This window comes from Bos mutus, chromosome 2, assembly GCF_027580195.1.
Source record: "Bos mutus isolate GX-2022 chromosome 2, NWIPB_WYAK_1.1, whole genome shotgun sequence".
In the NCBI taxonomy this organism is placed as follows: Eukaryota; Metazoa; Chordata; class Mammalia; order Artiodactyla; family Bovidae; genus Bos; species Bos mutus.
The window spans coordinates 39,807,099-39,823,324 of NC_091618.1; the positions used below are offsets into that span (position 1 = coordinate 39,807,099).

Below are 16,226 nucleotides of genomic sequence, written 5' to 3' on the forward strand. Positions count from 1 at the left end.
ACGTACTCCTTTTCCTATTTGGAACCAGTGTGTTGTTCCATGTCCAGTTCTAACTGTTGCTTCCTGACCTGCATACAAATTTCTCAAGAGGCATATCAGGTGGTCTGGTAGTCCCATCTCTTTCAGAATTTTCCACAGTTTATTGTGATTCACACAGTCAAAGGCTTTGGCATAGTCAATAAAGCAGAAATAGATGTTTTTCTGGAACTCTCTTGCTTTTTCCATGATCCAGCAGATGTTGGCAATCTGATCTCTGGTTCCTCTGCCTTTTCTAAAACCACCTTGAACATCAGGAAGTTCACGGTTCACATATTGCTGAAGCCTGGCTTGGAGAATTTTGAGCATTACTTTACTAGCATGTGAGATGAGTGCAATTGTGCAGTAGTTTGAGCATTCTTTGGCATTGCCTTTCTTTGGGATTGGAATGAAAACTGACCTTTTCCAGTCCTGTGGCCACTGCTGAGTTTTCCACATTTGCTGGCATATTGAGTGCCGCACTTTCACAGCATCATCTTTCAGGATTTGGAATAGCTCAACTGGAATTCCATCACCTCCACTAGCTTTGTTCGTAGTGATGCTTTCTAAGGCCCACTTGACTTCACATTCCAGGATGTCTGGCTCTAGGTGAGTGATCACACCATTGTGATTATCTGGGTCGTGAAGATCTTTTTTGTATAGTTCTTCTGTGTATTCTTGCCATCTCTTCTTAATATCTTCTGCTTCTGTTAGGTCCATACCATTTCTGTCCTTTATTGAGCCCATCTTTGCATGAAATGTTCCTTTGGTATCTCTGATTTTCTTGAAGAGATCTCTAGTCTTTCCCATTCTGTTGTTTTCCTCTATTTCTTTGAATGGATCACTGAAGAAGGCTTTCTTATCTCTTCTTGCTATTCTTTGGAACTCTGCATTCACATGCTTATATCTTTCCTTTTCTCCTTTGCTTTTCGCTTCTCTTCTTTTCACAGCTATTTGTAAGGCCTCCCCAGACAGTCATTTTGCTTTTTTGCATTTCTTTTCCATGGGGATGGTCTTGATCCCTGTCTCCTGTACAATGTCACAAACCTCATTCCATAGTTCATCAGGCAGTCTATCTATCATATCTAGGCCCTTAAATCTATTTCTCACTTCCACCGTATAATCATAAGGGATTTGATTTAGGTCATACCTGAATGGTCTAGTGGTTTTCCCTACTTTCTTCGATTTAAGTCTGAATTTGGCAATAAGGAGTTCATGGTCTGAGCCACAGTCAGCTCCTGGTCTTGTTTTTGCTGACTGTATAGAGCTTCTCCATCTTTGGCTGCAAAGTACACCTGGGACAATAATTTAAGTTGAATCTCATAAATTTCACTTTGGAGTAACATGTTTAATATAGCAGTAGTGTCTTCAACTCAGAAATTTGATGCTTTTAAATGGATGGATAGATGGATGGATGGTTAGATGGAAGACAGATGAGTGAATTAATAGGTGAAAAGGCATGGCAATGTTCTAGTTGCTTAAAAATTGCATCTTTAAAAATAATTTCGTGTTTTCCAGTTTGTTAAACAATAACTATTACTCAGGAGAAAAAAATCAAGATTTCTGTTCTTTCCGTGGACTAAATACGTAATTTCAAGCAAGTCATTATGGTGCCAATTCCATCTGATTGTTGTGAGGATTAAATGAGCTAACTGAAATGAATTAGGTAGCACCTAACTCATGTTAAACAGCATATTTTAAACTGCCTTTAAAGTGAGGTAATATAGGTGAAAAAGCAAAAATTCAAATGACACGAAAAGCTATACAATGCAAAGTAACTTTCTTTTGGCAAAGTTTTCCCACTGTTACTACTATTACAATACTATTATTAGAGATCTCCAAGCAAAAATAACATTTCCCTGTTGACTGAGAAGGGAAAAGTTTACAGACTAGGAGATAACATCCTTTGAGTCAGAACCAAGTGAAATAACACATGTATTCTGGCCAAATTCCAGCATGAGTGATTAACATTCTCCAACTTCAAATAATTTTTATTATTAGCCAACACTTGTCCATCCCCAATAATACACACGTTGCATAAAGGCCACAGAATGAGGCAGCCTCTCTTGGCATGTTCACAATCTGTGCATACTTTCCACTGAGGGTTTCCCTTTCTTTTTGATTGCTATTCCATAGCTGAAAACTCCCACTGCTTTCAACCCTGGGATGTTTGCCGACATTGACTGCCAAGTAGTTCCCCAAAACAAACAAACAAACAAAATATAAGCACAGGTACAATCACAGGGAATGAAATAAGTAATATACATTTTAAACGTATTTATTAATAGTTTTGATGTTTGTGAAGCGATTGATATTTAACTTTGAGCCTGGAATTAATACACATATTCTTCATTACAAGTCTTGTTGATAAGCAGGGAGGAGAGGACTGTTCTGCAATTTAGTTTCCCAGTCTATGTAAGTGGGATCCAGGACACAAGAACGACAATAGCCGCGGTGTGTCTCGGTCCTTTAGTCCAGTTCTGAGTACTTTGAGAACTCAGGCCCTCCTGCCTTTTTTTTCCGCCTTCTTCCCAGTAGAAGGAAGGGGTCGGGGAAAGGGAAACAATTCAAACCCTCTTTGTAAGCGTGTGAATGAATTTCAAGAATGCTAAACACCTCAGTCTTCCAACCTAATTAGAACACGTAGAAAAGAGGCATTTTTAGGACATTTAAAACTTGCAGCATAATAACCCATCTGGAGAGCGCCACAGTGCGTCCCAGTGGTTGGGGGAGCCCAGCAGGTCTTCCCGTGGGCACCCGCTGCTTCGTATGCCCCAGATCCCCGGCGGCGGTCGGCCTCACCGTGAAGCAGTGGGTAGCCCGGGGGAGCGACGGGGGCGGGTCGAGGGGGAGGGGGTACAGCCCCTGCCCATTACACTGCCCGGAGCCAGTGTTGCTTTTCTCTGCAGGCAGCTTCGGAACTGCCTGGATTTTTAACCCGATAAACTGATAAAGGACTAACATGTTTGGAGTCTTCCAAAGACGGAAAGAAAATTACTTTCTTGTTGCAACAGTAAGATTTTGTTACGAAATGCAAAAGTAAAGGTTAAAGCCTGGGAGATAACCGGTAGAATATGGGGGCGGGGAGGGGAAAGAGGTGGTAAAAATTGTGGATGTCGCGGCCCAACTATCTGGATTCGAATCCCGGGTTTCCCATTTGAGTGCCTACTCTGCGCCAGGCGCTCGGAATACCGCGCTGAACAACATTTCTTTGTGGTTTTCTTGGGGGTCATTAACATTAGTTCGGTTGCCTTGGTCAAGTTTCTAAACTCTGTTCTTCACCTGTAAGGAGTGTCTGATTCATAGAATTATTTTAAAGATCTGAGACGTCCTGTATTAAGATGTGAATGACTAACGCGCTGTCCGACACAGTAGGGACTCGGTAAGCATTTGTTCCTCTAAATCTGAGCTCACCTGGTGTGAGGGCGGCGCAGAGCGGAGACAGGTGCCACGGTTAAGAGTGAGTCTTTGAGCAGTCTTTTAAACAAGCGCTGGACTCTAAGGGTACTTAGCTGCAGAGAAGAGATCTGGTAGGTGCCCTGGAAGCAAGGGTTCATAAGCTAGAACATTACGGGAAAGTGAGCCCCGCATAAGTGGGGATCAGCAGAGAACTCGGGAGGGACTTCTAGCCAGGGTTTCCCGCTCAGGGTCTCAAGAAGGCGTGATTAGCATTCGCCCCGCCCTCCACAGCTTCCCGGCCGGCGATTGGCCCGCGCTCCTCGGCTACCCGCTCCGGGCTGGACCCAAGGGCGCCTGGGGAGAGGCCGAGCCGGCGGGGCAGTGGGCGGGGACGCATGGAGAGTGTGGCGGGGCGGCCCACCAACCGAGCCCCAGCGCGAAGGGGCGGGGCTGGGGCGGAGTCTCCCGGCGGGCATTAGAAGCAGGTGACCCGGGCGGGGCGGGAGAGGCCAGTCCGCCCGCGACCGTGACTCTGCTGTGGCCACCGCCGCCGCGTGCAGTTCAATACCCGGCGGAGGTGGGCGAAAGGGTGTTAGAGTGCGGGGGAGGAGCCGAGCCCTGCTCGTCCCGGGAGCGCCGCCACCGCCCCCAGGAGTCCGCTTGGAGCGCGGAGCCCCCTGCAGGGGAGGAGGCGAGCGGCGGGCGGGCGGGACGCGGCGGCGGGCGCGCACCGTGCGGTCCCGGCAGGGCCAGCGCTGGCTGCTCGCGGTGCTGTGAGGCGGCAGGATCCGCCAGTCGCCTTCCTCTCGCCCAGGTGCAGCCAGGCGCACTCGCCCCTCCGTCCGGCTCCCGGACCCTGGTGGAACGCACGGCCTGTCCCCGCCCTACTCCCGCCCGGATCATGCAGGGGGCCCCGGAGGAGGAGAGGGCGAGTGACCAGTCTGCGGCGACCTCGTTCAGGGGGCGACCCCCTCTCTGAGACGCCCCCACCTGCTGCCATGTGCTGCTTCCTCGGATACCCAGCCTCTCGCCAAACTTTCCTGATGCCAGTCCGTCTCTGAGAAACGTGGAGTGTCCCAGAGACGGGGGACCCAGGCTGGCTACGGACTCTCTGCTTCTCTCGGGATTCTCGGAGGTGAGAGCCCGCGTCTTCCCCTTCTCCCCGTCCTTTCCCTGTCCCTCAGCCCTTTTCCTGGGGGGCTGAGCGCTGTGCCTTCGGGGTGCAGCCTGGCAGGCCCAGGGAAAAAGGAGGCAGGGTGAGGGACGGGGAGTCTGTAGTTGTGTTCCAGGAGGTGGAGGGGAGGGAAAGGAGAAAGGTTAACTTAGAGATTTGGAGACCGCTTGAGGGGATTGTACCGTTGACGCCCCTCTAATTGGGAGTGGTTGCCATTTTTCTTCTCCCCCACTTTTTTTTTCTTAAAGAGCTTTTTCCCCAGAATCGGAGCTTAATCGTCCCTCTCCAGCCCTGTCCAGCGAAGAGCTGAGCGCTCCTGCGGAGGCAGCGCCTTCCCGAAACAGTTGGTCTTTGGACGGATTTCTTGAAAAAGAAACCAACAGGTTGCCAGCCCAGGCGCCACACAAGTCCGCGGAGAGGGAAGCTCCGATCCCGGTTTCCTCCTGCCTGAGCTGGCCCCGCGCGGGCTGCGGGAGACGCGGGGAGGGAGGGGGCTATGGCTCGGCCTGACCCGTCCGCGCCGCCTTCGCTGCTGCTGCTGCTCCTGGCGCAGCTGGTGGGCAGGGCGGCCGCCGCCTCCAAGGCCCCGGCGTGCCAGGAGATCACAGTGCCCATGTGCCGCGGCATCGGCTACAACCTGACGCACATGCCCAACCAGTTCAACCACGACACGCAGGACGAGGCGGGCCTGGAGGTGCACCAGTTTTGGCCGCTGGTGGAGATCCACTGCTCTCCGGACCTGCGTTTTTTCCTGTGCTCCATGTACACGCCCATCTGCCTGCCGGACTACCACAAGCCGCTGCCGCCCTGCCGCTCGGTGTGCGAGCGCGCCAAAGCCGGCTGCTCCCCGCTCATGCGCCAGTACGGCTTTGCCTGGCCGGAACGCATGAGCTGCGACCGCCTCCCGGTGCTGGGCCGCGACGCCGAGGTCCTGTGCATGGATTACAACCGCAGCGAGGCCACCACGGCTCCCCCCAGGCCCTTCCCGGTCAAGCCCACACTCTCGGGCCTGCCGGGGTCGCCGGCCTCGGGGAACGACTGCGCCGCCGGGGGCCCGTCGGTGTGCAAGTGCCGCGAGCCCTTCGTGCCCATTCTGAAGGAGTCACACCCGCTTTACAACAAGGTGCGGACGGGCCAGGTACCCAACTGCGCGGTGCCCTGCTACCAGCCGTCCTTCAGCCCCGACGAGCGCACGTTCGCCACCTTCTGGATCGGCCTGTGGTCTGTGCTGTGCTTCATCTCCACCTCCACCACGGTGGCCACCTTCCTCATAGACATGGAACGCTTCCGCTACCCGGAGCGCCCCATCATTTTCCTGTCAGCCTGCTACCTTTGCGTGTCGCTGGGCTTCCTGGTGCGCCTGGTCGTGGGCCATGCTAGCGTCGCCTGCAGCCGCGAGCACAGCCACATCCACTACGAGACAACGGGCCCTGCGCTATGCACTGTCGTCTTCCTGCTGGTCTACTTCTTTGGCATGGCCAGCTCCATCTGGTGGGTCATCCTATCGCTCACCTGGTTCTTGGCGGCCGGCATGAAGTGGGGCAACGAGGCCATCGCGGGCTACGCGCAGTACTTCCACCTGGCCGCGTGGCTCATCCCCAGCGTCAAGTCCATCACCGCGCTGGCCCTGAGCTCCGTGGACGGGGACCCGGTGGCCGGCATCTGCTACGTGGGGAACCAGAACCTGAACTCGCTGCGCGGCTTCGTGCTGGGCCCGCTGGTGCTGTACCTGCTGGTGGGCACGCTCTTCCTCCTGGCGGGCTTCGTGTCACTCTTCCGCATCCGCAGCGTCATCAAGCAGGGCGGCACCAAGACGGACAAGCTGGAGAAGCTCATGATCCGCATCGGCATCTTCACGCTGCTCTACACGGTGCCTGCCAGCATCGTGGTGGCCTGCTACCTGTACGAACAGCACTATCGCGAGAGCTGGGAGGCCGCGCTCACGTGCGCGTGCCCGGGCCCGGACTCCGGCCAGCCGCGCGCCAAGCCCGAGTACTGGGTGCTCATGCTTAAGTATTTCATGTGCCTCGTGGTGGGCATCACGTCAGGCGTCTGGATTTGGTCCGGCAAGACTGTGGAGTCATGGCGACGCTTCACCAGCCGCTGCTGCTGCCGTCCGCGGCGGGGCCACAAGAGCGGCGGCGCCACGGCCGCGGGGGACTACGCCGAGGCAAGCGCCGCGCTCACGGGCAGGACCGGGCCCCCCGGCCCCGCCGCCGCCTACCACAAGCAGGTGTCACTGTCGCACGTGTAGGAGGAGGAGGAGGCCAAGGGACCGGGAGCCGGGCGGGAGTTGAGGGAGCTAGGTTGTTTTTGTTTGGTAGCTTTGCCAAGGTCACTTCCGTTTACCTTCATGGTGCTGACGCCCCCTCCTGGGGCAACTTGGAGAGAGGAGGGAAGAGGCTGTTTCCAGGGGGGCACCTGTCCCAGGACTTCTCAGAGGGGCTCAGCTGATGTCTGCTCTATCTTCCTGCCTTTTCGAGGGAAACCCTGTTTTTAATTTATATGTCGTTTTCTTAATTTTTAACTTTGTTGCATTTTGGCAACAAAATTTACCTTTGCTTTGTGGGGGCTTTACAATCCTAAGGTTGGCATTATAATGAAGTTCCGCTTGGTTCAGGTTTCTCTGAACTGTGTGGTCTCAATTGGGAAAATGTATTTCCTATACTTGTGTCTTTAAAAATAATGTGAACAGTGAAAGTTCAGGTTGCTGTGACCGGGAAGTTGTCCCGTGGGCTTCTCCAGCTTACTTCTCCTTCCACTGCTTAAAGTGTCCCAGATGCTTTACGGTGAGCTGCTTGACCCTTTCCCTAACTTACGGGGGGACACCCTAAGTCACACTGAGGAGAGGAAGCATAATGGGTCTGGGGCCTCCGGAAAGTGACAAGGTTAGGAAGTGTTCAGAGTTTCTGTGTGTGTCCTAGCTTTGTTTAGCAAGCTTGGGTTTCTTTTCCGTAGTACTTGTAATCATTCTCATTCTTAACAGTGCCAGCTTTGCTTGAATGACTTAGAGGTAGCATTGTAAGTGTCCAGAATAAATGTTTGGAATAGTGCTAACCTAAGGGATGGTGATTGGTTGAACTTCAATACTAGACTGTTAAGATGGCAGCTTTGTGCTGGAGGAGTGGGTGGTTGTTAATAGACTCCAGTGATCTTACTTTTAAAAAACAAACAACTTGTGTTATATTTTGGTAAAAATGAACCCACTTCCTTCTTCTGAGAGTACTTACTGATAGAGCTGAAGGGGGCTCCTTTTTACATTTAAGGACTAAACTGGATATACCTCCTGTAATTAAGTAAATTTCCAGCACTTCTCTTATCTGCTCCACCCCCATCCCACCTCCTTTATCATGTTAAACAGTCCTTTTGCTTTTCTTATTCGTCCTCTCCTGGAGAGCTGTGATTAGAAACCACACCCATCCTTGAATGAGGTGCTTGAAAGGGGGGTGGGGTAGGAGGGAGGCTGGCTACCTGTGAACAAACATTGGCAGCAATGAGGGAAAATGAGTGTCCCTGGACTTTGGACTAGATTACAGCCAGATATTTCAAAAGCAGCGAGACACTGCTCTCTGCAGCCTCTGACAACAACTGAGACCATAACACACTTGCTTAAGCTTTAGAAACGTGGATCGGTGTAGCAAAAGGAAAGCTGTTTTCCCCACCCCACCTCAATACATGTTTCTTTTCCTCCTCTTCTGAGAAAGCCTATATATTGGTGAGCACACCCTCACACACTTTACTGTTAGAGAATTCTGTTTGCTTTTCTAATCTGTTGAACCATTCCCTCATTCATATATGAAAGCCTGCGTATTGTTGAATACACACGTACACACACTACACACACACACACTTTACTGTTAAAAATGCTGTTTGCTCTCCTAATCTGTTTAACCATTCATTCATTCAAGAAGAGTGTGAGGCTATAGCTGGGGAAGGGAGTGAAACTGCATTTTACAGTAAAATACTCGGGACTAAATTTAAGAAGCTAAAATGGCAAATGTAATTAAAATTTGGGAATAAAGATTTGCACTTCATTTATACCAAAGTTGGAAAAGTAAGATTTAAGCCCAGGTCAGGTTTTACTTTATGGATATTAAGTAAAGACGTATATATTTTCCACAGTGGATTTAAGCGCTATGCTGGTGGAAAGAAGCATGATGTTAACAGTTTTCATGAACTTTCAAAGGCTGTTCATGTTTATAAAAATGCACTGCTCTTACACACTCATCTAAATCAAAATTAAATTTCAGTATATTTGACAAAACCTGGTACACCTAGCTACAGAACTTTTTGCACATCTAATTCCTCTACTTATTCTGCAGCTTCTTAGAACCTTGAAATAGATCCCCTGCCTGAGGGCCAGGTCCTCTCCTGTTTTTCAAATGAGGACCTTTTCTGATCATCTTGACCTCTTCCCAGAAAGTACATAGATTATTCTGCTGCCTTCAGTCATTGTGTCTAATTTGGGTTGTTCCTCTTTCTCTTTTTTTTTGTGTGTGGAAGAATGTAAAGATGATGCAGAATTTATCTAAAAGTTGTGAGAGGATGTGGTTGAAGTGATTTAATTCTTACTTTTAAAACAATTATTTTTTTTATTTTGGCAACATACCAAACCTAAAAAGAACAACCAATTTACTTTAAAAAAGAATGTAAGACGGTTAAGAGAAAGGATACTAAGGCAAAGAGCAAGAATAGAGGTAATGCACTGGAGGTTTTTTAGGTTCATCCCAGTTCTTGGCGTTGCCTGTTTTCAAGTCTCTCTCTCTAACCCCTGCTCTCCCTTCTCTCAAAGATTAAGCCCACCTGCTTCCTGAAGTCTTGCATCAACCACCCCTCCCCCTACCCAGGCAGAGAAATCCATGTATTTATGCTCACCCTGTTTCCATCCCGTACTCGATTTTCTCCTGATTTTTATTTTCATTAGGCAGACAATCCATACTCATGAAAACAATTATAAAATGAAAGGTTGTGAGGTAGTTTAGCAACTTCTTCAGAGCTAGCTCTGATTTTAATGAGGATTTAAGGCCCAGTTTAGTCTCATTCATATACCGCTTTTGGGCTGTCCCTTTCACGGTTCAATTTTAAGGAATGTCTCTCATCATAGATAGGAGGGTAAAGGTTTAGAAGGAACTAATATGTGACCTATCAGTGAATCAGTTGACAAAGAGACTTAGGAAGTCTTTTTAATATGTATTATTAACCTCACATTTTGAAGCTGTCTAAATTGACTGGAAGAAAGTTCTCTTGGTGCCTTATCGGTTTATCCTTGCAAACCTTGGTCATATTTTCTTGCGGTCATTTCCAACGACGGGCCCGTGTGTGTGTTGTGTGTCACGTGCGCATGTACAGGCTTAAATAATGTGCCAACAGCACTGTTTCCAAGTTGGTATTCATTAGGCCCTTTCCTCCTGGGTTAGGGCTGCACTAATCCTGACACCGGCTGCCAGGAGGAAACCTCATGGATCCCACACCGAACCTTAATAACAGCATCCGTGACCTGCAGTCTCAAGTACAGAATGGGAACCCCAGAGCTAGGAAATGTAGTTGTATATTTTAATGAACTGCCACCCCTGCTAAAGAGGCTTCTTTCACTTTTGTGCTCTACAGAAAGACCAAGGGGGGTAGGAGGGACAAAGCTTTGAATCACTGCTTTCTAACACCGAATGGGGCCAACAGGACAGAGAACATCACAAATCGAGGCAGGTGTGAGGTGCAGTGGCTGAGAATTGCCTGCTCCCTCTGCGTGCCCTTTCTTGCCTCCAAAGTCCAATCAAGTGATCCTGGGAAAGAAATCTGCCTGGGTTGAGGAGGGTGGTTCTGAAAGAAAAAGCTACCAACACATGAAAGCAGGGTGAAGGGTAGGCAGGATGAAAGTAACTAAGTAACCTGACTCAGAACTCTCAAAAGCTTCTAGCAGCTTGATGACAATTACAGGATTTATTTCAGCCAGGATAATGTCTGTGGTACATTATTTGAAGACAATATTACTTCATGTTGTTACAAACTGTATGTATAGTGTGTATGTGTTGTGGGTGTATATAAATAATATATATTATATATATGGGAGATTTAGTGACTTTTGATACGGGTTTGGTGCAGGTGAATTTATTACTGAGCCAAATGAGGCACATACCGAGTCAGCAGTTCGAGCGCAGGGCATTCATTACTTTTTCTGATTTCCACACATGTGTACTGCCTGTCCCATGAGGTATCGTCGATGTCATGTCAAATCCAGAACTCATAAAGCAACGCCAGTGGTATTTTATTTGTAGACAATCAACTCAAATCTATAAATTATTACTGGCAGATGATTATAATTCTGAATCTCTTAACACTAACAAAAGGAAACCCAGAGCATCTTGATACGAAGTTTTTTGTTTTTGTTTTGTTCCTGGAAGTCAGAAGAACAGCAGTTGTATGTGGTTGTTAGTTTCAAGGTACTTAATTTGCTGACACTATTTCAGAAAAAAAATCTGTATGTATTATATTTGTGGGAAGCTAAAATAATGGTTTGAGATTTTTATCAAATATGGAGAGTAGTTATTTATGAAAAACAAAGAAATGTCTATTTTTGTTTCTTTGTTCCCAATTAATGTAGATAAATTTTAAAGTGCATTAAAGCAATGGTAAAGTAAATAAAAAGATGCTATACAAGTATTTTTCTCCTCATGCTTTTACAAAGAGACACACTGCTTTCTAAGTGATTCCCTGGAGTAGGAAATGGCAAACCATTCCAGTGTTCTTGCCTGAAAAATTCCAAGGACAGAGGAGCCTGGTGGGCTACACAGTCCAGGGCATCTCAGAGTTGGACATGAATGAGCATGTGCTGGCTGAAGGTGCTATGTGGATTCTAACTATCATATTTCTCAGATATGAGTGGCAACCTTTTTATTGATAATAAAATCAAACAAATTCCAATCACAGAAGCAGAACTAATGAAAACATGTTTTACTTGAATATACTTCTTAGGTTTCTCCTGCCAATCCTGTGATTGTTTTATGATTCACTTGAAGAAATGAAAGGAAATACACAAGAACAGAGACACTGCCTGACATTGTGTTCTGTTTTGTCAGCTCTGTCTAGACTCTGCTGAAGCAATTTGGATGCAAGTGGTGCTGTTCTCTGTGCCTGCTTGGCAGTCGTAAGCTCCCCAAACTTTATCATTAGATTTACAACTTGGTATTCAGGCTTCCCAGGTGGCTCAGGGGGTAAAGTATCTGCCTGCAATGCTGGAGACCTGGGTTCAATCCCTGGGTCTGGAAGATCCCCTGGAGAAGGAAATGGCAACCTACTCCAGTATTCTTGCCTGGAGAATTCCATGGACAGAGGAGCCTCTCGGGCTATAGTCCATGGGGTCACAAAGAGTTGGACATGACTGAGCAACTAACACTTTCATTAAGGTCTAAACACCAGTCAGGGAGCTCAGATAAACAGATATATATTCTTCCTCTGTATTTGTGGAGAATTGGTTCCAGGAACTTTCCCTCCCTCAAATACCAAAATCCACAGATGCTTAAGTCCTTTATATAAAATGGTACAATATTTCCATATAACCTACACACAGCCCTTCCATCTTCCCCCTGCCTCCTCCCATATACTTTAAATCATGTCTGCTGCTGCTGCTAAGTCGCTTCAGTCGTGTCCGATTCTGTGTGACCCCAAAGATGGCAGCCCACCAGGCTCCCCCGTCTCTGGGATTCTCCAGGCAAGAACACGAGTGGGTTGCCATTTCCTTCTCCAATGCATGAAAGTGAAAAGTGAAAGTGAAGTTGCTCAGTCGTGTCCGACTCTTCGTGACCCCATGGACTGCAGCCTACCAGGCTCCTCCGTCCATGGGATTTTCCAGACAAGAGTACTGGAGTGGGGTGCCATTGGCTTCTCCGAAATCTAGATTACTTCTAATACCTAATACAAATCCTCAGTAAGGAGCTGTTTTAAGTATAATGCAAATGGTTGGTGGTATGCAGCAAATTAAAGTTTTATTCTTCGGAACTTTCTGATATTTTTTCCCCAAGTATTTCCAACCTGTGGTTGATTGAATCCACTGATCAGAACCTGTGGATACAGAGGACCTATTGTAAGTTGATTTAAAGTTGCCACTTCCCTGACAATATGGACAGATGCTTAGCAAACCTGAGAGAATGTAGTGTCAAAGTGAGTATGATGAGCATTGTTAGATTGGTACACATTAGGGCATTTGAGAGAATAGAAAATACAGCAGTTGAGCTGGATCCTGGTAGAAAAGCCACTGTGCCTTCCCCATACAGGTCTCCATAGTTGACACATCTTCCCAGTGCTTTCTCGTTGCTTATTCCCCAGCAGTAGAAAAGGGGCCTGTTAGGTGGCTAGAGAAATAGGTCATAATGCTTTAGTGGTTTAGTTTCAGAGCTCTTTAATTGGTCACGTTCAACAGAATGAGAGGCAGTAGAATTGTTCTATGCATAGATTTGGGAGCTAGACTGACAAGGGACTCAAATTCCAGCTCCATCCATCATGGGCTGCTTGATCCTAGACAGATTACTTAACCTTTTAGTACTCTCATCTTAGTACTTTCTCATCTGTGAAAGGGGGATAATGATAGTATTTATATTTTAGAGTTGAGAGGATCTGAATGATTAAACCAGGTTAAGGTAAGTATCAATAAAAAGAGGAAGCAGCCATTCAGGCATGGAATGGAAGAGAAAAAGACTAGTTTTCAAGTTTGGGTCTGTGTGAGAATCATTGGGGGTTCCTATTAGAAATGTAGATTTCCTGGCTTTGCTCCAGAAATTGAGATTTGTTTAGTCTAGGGTCCAGGAAGTGGGTCTTTTTGTTTTGTTTGCTTTTTAGTAGAATTATTTTAGGTTTACAGAGAAGTTGCAAAAATATATACATCTTGCCCTAATATTAACATATTATCATAGCACTTTTGTTAAACTGAAGTCAAGATTATCATATTAACTAGACTTCATTTGGATCTCACCAGATTTTCCAGTTTCTTTATCTGTTCCAGGATTCTACTCATTTCTTACAGGCTTTCAGCCTATGAGGCAGATGGTCTGGGGACCACATCTTGTGAAATACTAGGACACGTAAAGGACCAAGCAAGGTCAAATTGCTCTATCCTCATGTTGGGAAGATGAATGCAATTTTGAAGCGGAATAAATTGGTGAGGGGAGGGGATGGGGTTGGATATAGAAGTTTGATTTTAAGAGTTGGGATGGAATTGCCTCCGTTGGATGAGAGGGGTTACTTTAAGAGTGAGGCATCTGTTCCTAACGCAAGTTAAAAGAAGTTGTGGGGTTTGGAACGTGGGGTTGCTGCTTAGCCTGAGGAGATGCATCTAGAATTGTGGGCAGGTCAGGGGACTGAGTGCAGCAAGTGGGGCACCAGCACCTTGAGGAGGGCCCACGTAGTTGATTAAAGGGGATCACAGGGACGAGTTGGCCTGTGAGCCACATAAATCCTGTATTTCCTGGAACCTGCTGCTAAGGCTTTGGAAATGGATCATAGTAGTAACCAGCATCAAGCACTGCCACATTGGGCACTAGCAGAAAGTCAGAGGGTGAAGCTGAGATGATCCTCTTGAGAGAGGCCAGTGGGAGGTGACCAAACACTGAATCTCTGCCTTTGGAAGAGTCAGTTCCCACAGTGAGGAAATACAGGGCCACTGTCTGGAGAGCTACAAGGTTGGAAATGAGAATGCTATGATGAAGGAATAGATGTTTTAAGAGAAAGAACAATCTGAGTAGACATGGACACATTCTTGAGGACCTTAGGTTCTGAGGCTGTCACTGGATTTTTCTAATATTCAAATTACTAGCTCCCTTCACACTTACAATAATCACCTAACCTGAGCCTTTTTTAAAGAATGTTAACCACTTTTCATTTGACTCTGGATTCCTCTTAATTTCTATTTCACTTTCCTAGTTCTTTCTGCATCCTAGAGATCCTAAACCACAAACTGGTATTCTTAAAATTTGTTTCACATTAAGTAAATGTTCTCTCATCTGCCAAACCCATTTAAAATAGACTCAGGAACCATACAGACTGCACCTGTGTACAAGCGACCAGACTGCTGAAGCGCTCCTGGATTTATATTTTCCTGGCAGTCAGGATGGCCAGGTTGCTAAGCTGACAGTTAAGATTTTAGGTGATCTAATCCTTGATGCTAGGTATAATCTACAGATTCTGCATAGAAACTAGTACTTGCCTGAGAGAGGCTCTGCCAGCTGTCGAGTGCTTTACCAAGTAGCTCTGTACTCAAAGATGACAGCTTCTGGGTGAGGGAACAGTCCTAGTCACTTTACATGTGGTTAGAAGGCTTGTGTGATCAAAGAGTTCAGGTAACCTACATGCTGTAGGTAAACACTTCCAAAAACATTGTATAACCTAAAATATAGTGAATTATTTTCCAGGAAATACTGACTTCAGCACTTAAAAAAAAATCAAGTAATGGTATATTTTATAGAATGGGAAAACTAACAAATGAAACCAGCTGTTATAAAACCAGGATTTAGTAATGTTGAATTTCAATAATGGGCATACAGGGTGCTTTAGGAGTAGACGTGGTAGAATAGGGTCATGACAGAATCTAATACAGGATGGAAAAAACTTCTCAGAAGCACTGGGCCCTAAGTGGTCTTAGGGTGAACCACGTGAGTTTAATGTAGAAAAATGACAGTTTCATTTGGTTCAAACATAGACTTGAAACCTTTTTGTCTTTTCCTTATAAAGTTCAGTTCACAGTATTCCAGTTAAAATTGCACTGTCAGTATATTCCAAAAACTAAAAATGAAAATAAATTTGAGTTGAGGTTTTCTTTTATAGTCTTAGTACTTTAGGGAATAAACCCTTCCTAGTATCTCAAAGCTACCCTATTGCCCCTAGGAACTAGTTTCCATACCCTGTAGTATTTGAGAACCTACTTTCAGTGGTTTAAATCTTTAAGTTTCCCCCATTTATCAAAATGGCTGTTATTGTCTCTAGAATTAACACTGAAAGAGCAATTTTTAGTGATTCTACTAACTTGTCTTGAAGCTACAGTTGTGTCCAAGCAATGTTCCCACCCCTACTTTTTTTTAACCTTTGACCACTCCAGGTATGTCAGCATTTCTACTTAGTAACTGGCATATTATTACACGGTACAAACTATCTTAGTGATTTGCAATAGTTTTTCTCTCCTTCTGCACTAATTCAGATCATTTCTCCTAATCAACAGCCTATCAAGAATAAAGTTAAAAGATCTGACCTTAAGTAGTGAATTAAGGTGGATGAAAACACAGCAATACTATCAGGAGTGATGGAATACTGCTCGAGGGCGGTGACTAGGGTCTTAAAGAAACCTTATGGTGATTTTGTATATTACATGGCTTGTTTAAAAGTCACCCTCTTTATAACAACCGCAAATCTACTTCCTCTTCTTCCATTTTCTTTCCTGTTCAATGGCTTTATGTCCTCAAATAACTCATGTTCTGATTCAACAGTATTTCTTTAATTCCTTTCTTTCTGTGTTTTACCTTTTATCTTGCAAAGTGCTTTTTCCTTTTGGTACAATAACACACAATTCCAAAGTGCCATCTAATGCACTATGCCACGGAGCACTACAGCCAGTGATTTTAAGTGTACTAAATTATCTTCTGGTTGAAAAGAACATAAG

At 46.3% G+C, this 16,226-nt stretch overlaps 1 protein-coding gene across 3 annotated transcripts; it reads left to right on the top strand.

Moving 5' to 3' along the window:
* Window positions 1-3,874: 3,874 nt before the first annotated feature.
* FZD5 (frizzled class receptor 5) lies at window positions 3,875-13,725 on the top strand. Of its 3 annotated transcripts, XM_070387543.1 has the most exons (3): window positions 3,875-3,991; window positions 4,229-4,549; window positions 4,837-13,725. In XM_070387543.1, the coding sequence occupies exon 3, from the start codon at window positions 5,085-5,087 to the stop codon at window positions 6,840-6,842; it is 1,758 nt and encodes a 585-aa protein (XP_070243644.1). In that variant the 5' UTR covers window positions 3,875-3,991; window positions 4,229-4,549; window positions 4,837-5,084; the 3' UTR covers window positions 6,843-13,725. The 3 variants fall into 3 exon arrangements, with proteins under 3 accessions (XP_070243644.1, XP_070243641.1, XP_070243651.1); XM_070387540.1 differs by having other exon boundaries at window positions 3,911-4,549; XM_070387550.1 differs by having other exon boundaries at window positions 3,911-4,549; window positions 4,851-13,725.
* The last annotated feature ends 2,501 nt before the right edge of the window (window positions 13,726-16,226 follow it).

What these genes read in the sequence shown, in the direction of transcription:
- FZD5 (XM_070387543.1), top strand. Translation starts at nt 5,085, where the DNA reads ATGGCTCGGCCTGACCCGTCCGCGCCGCCTTCGCTGCTGCTGCTGCTC.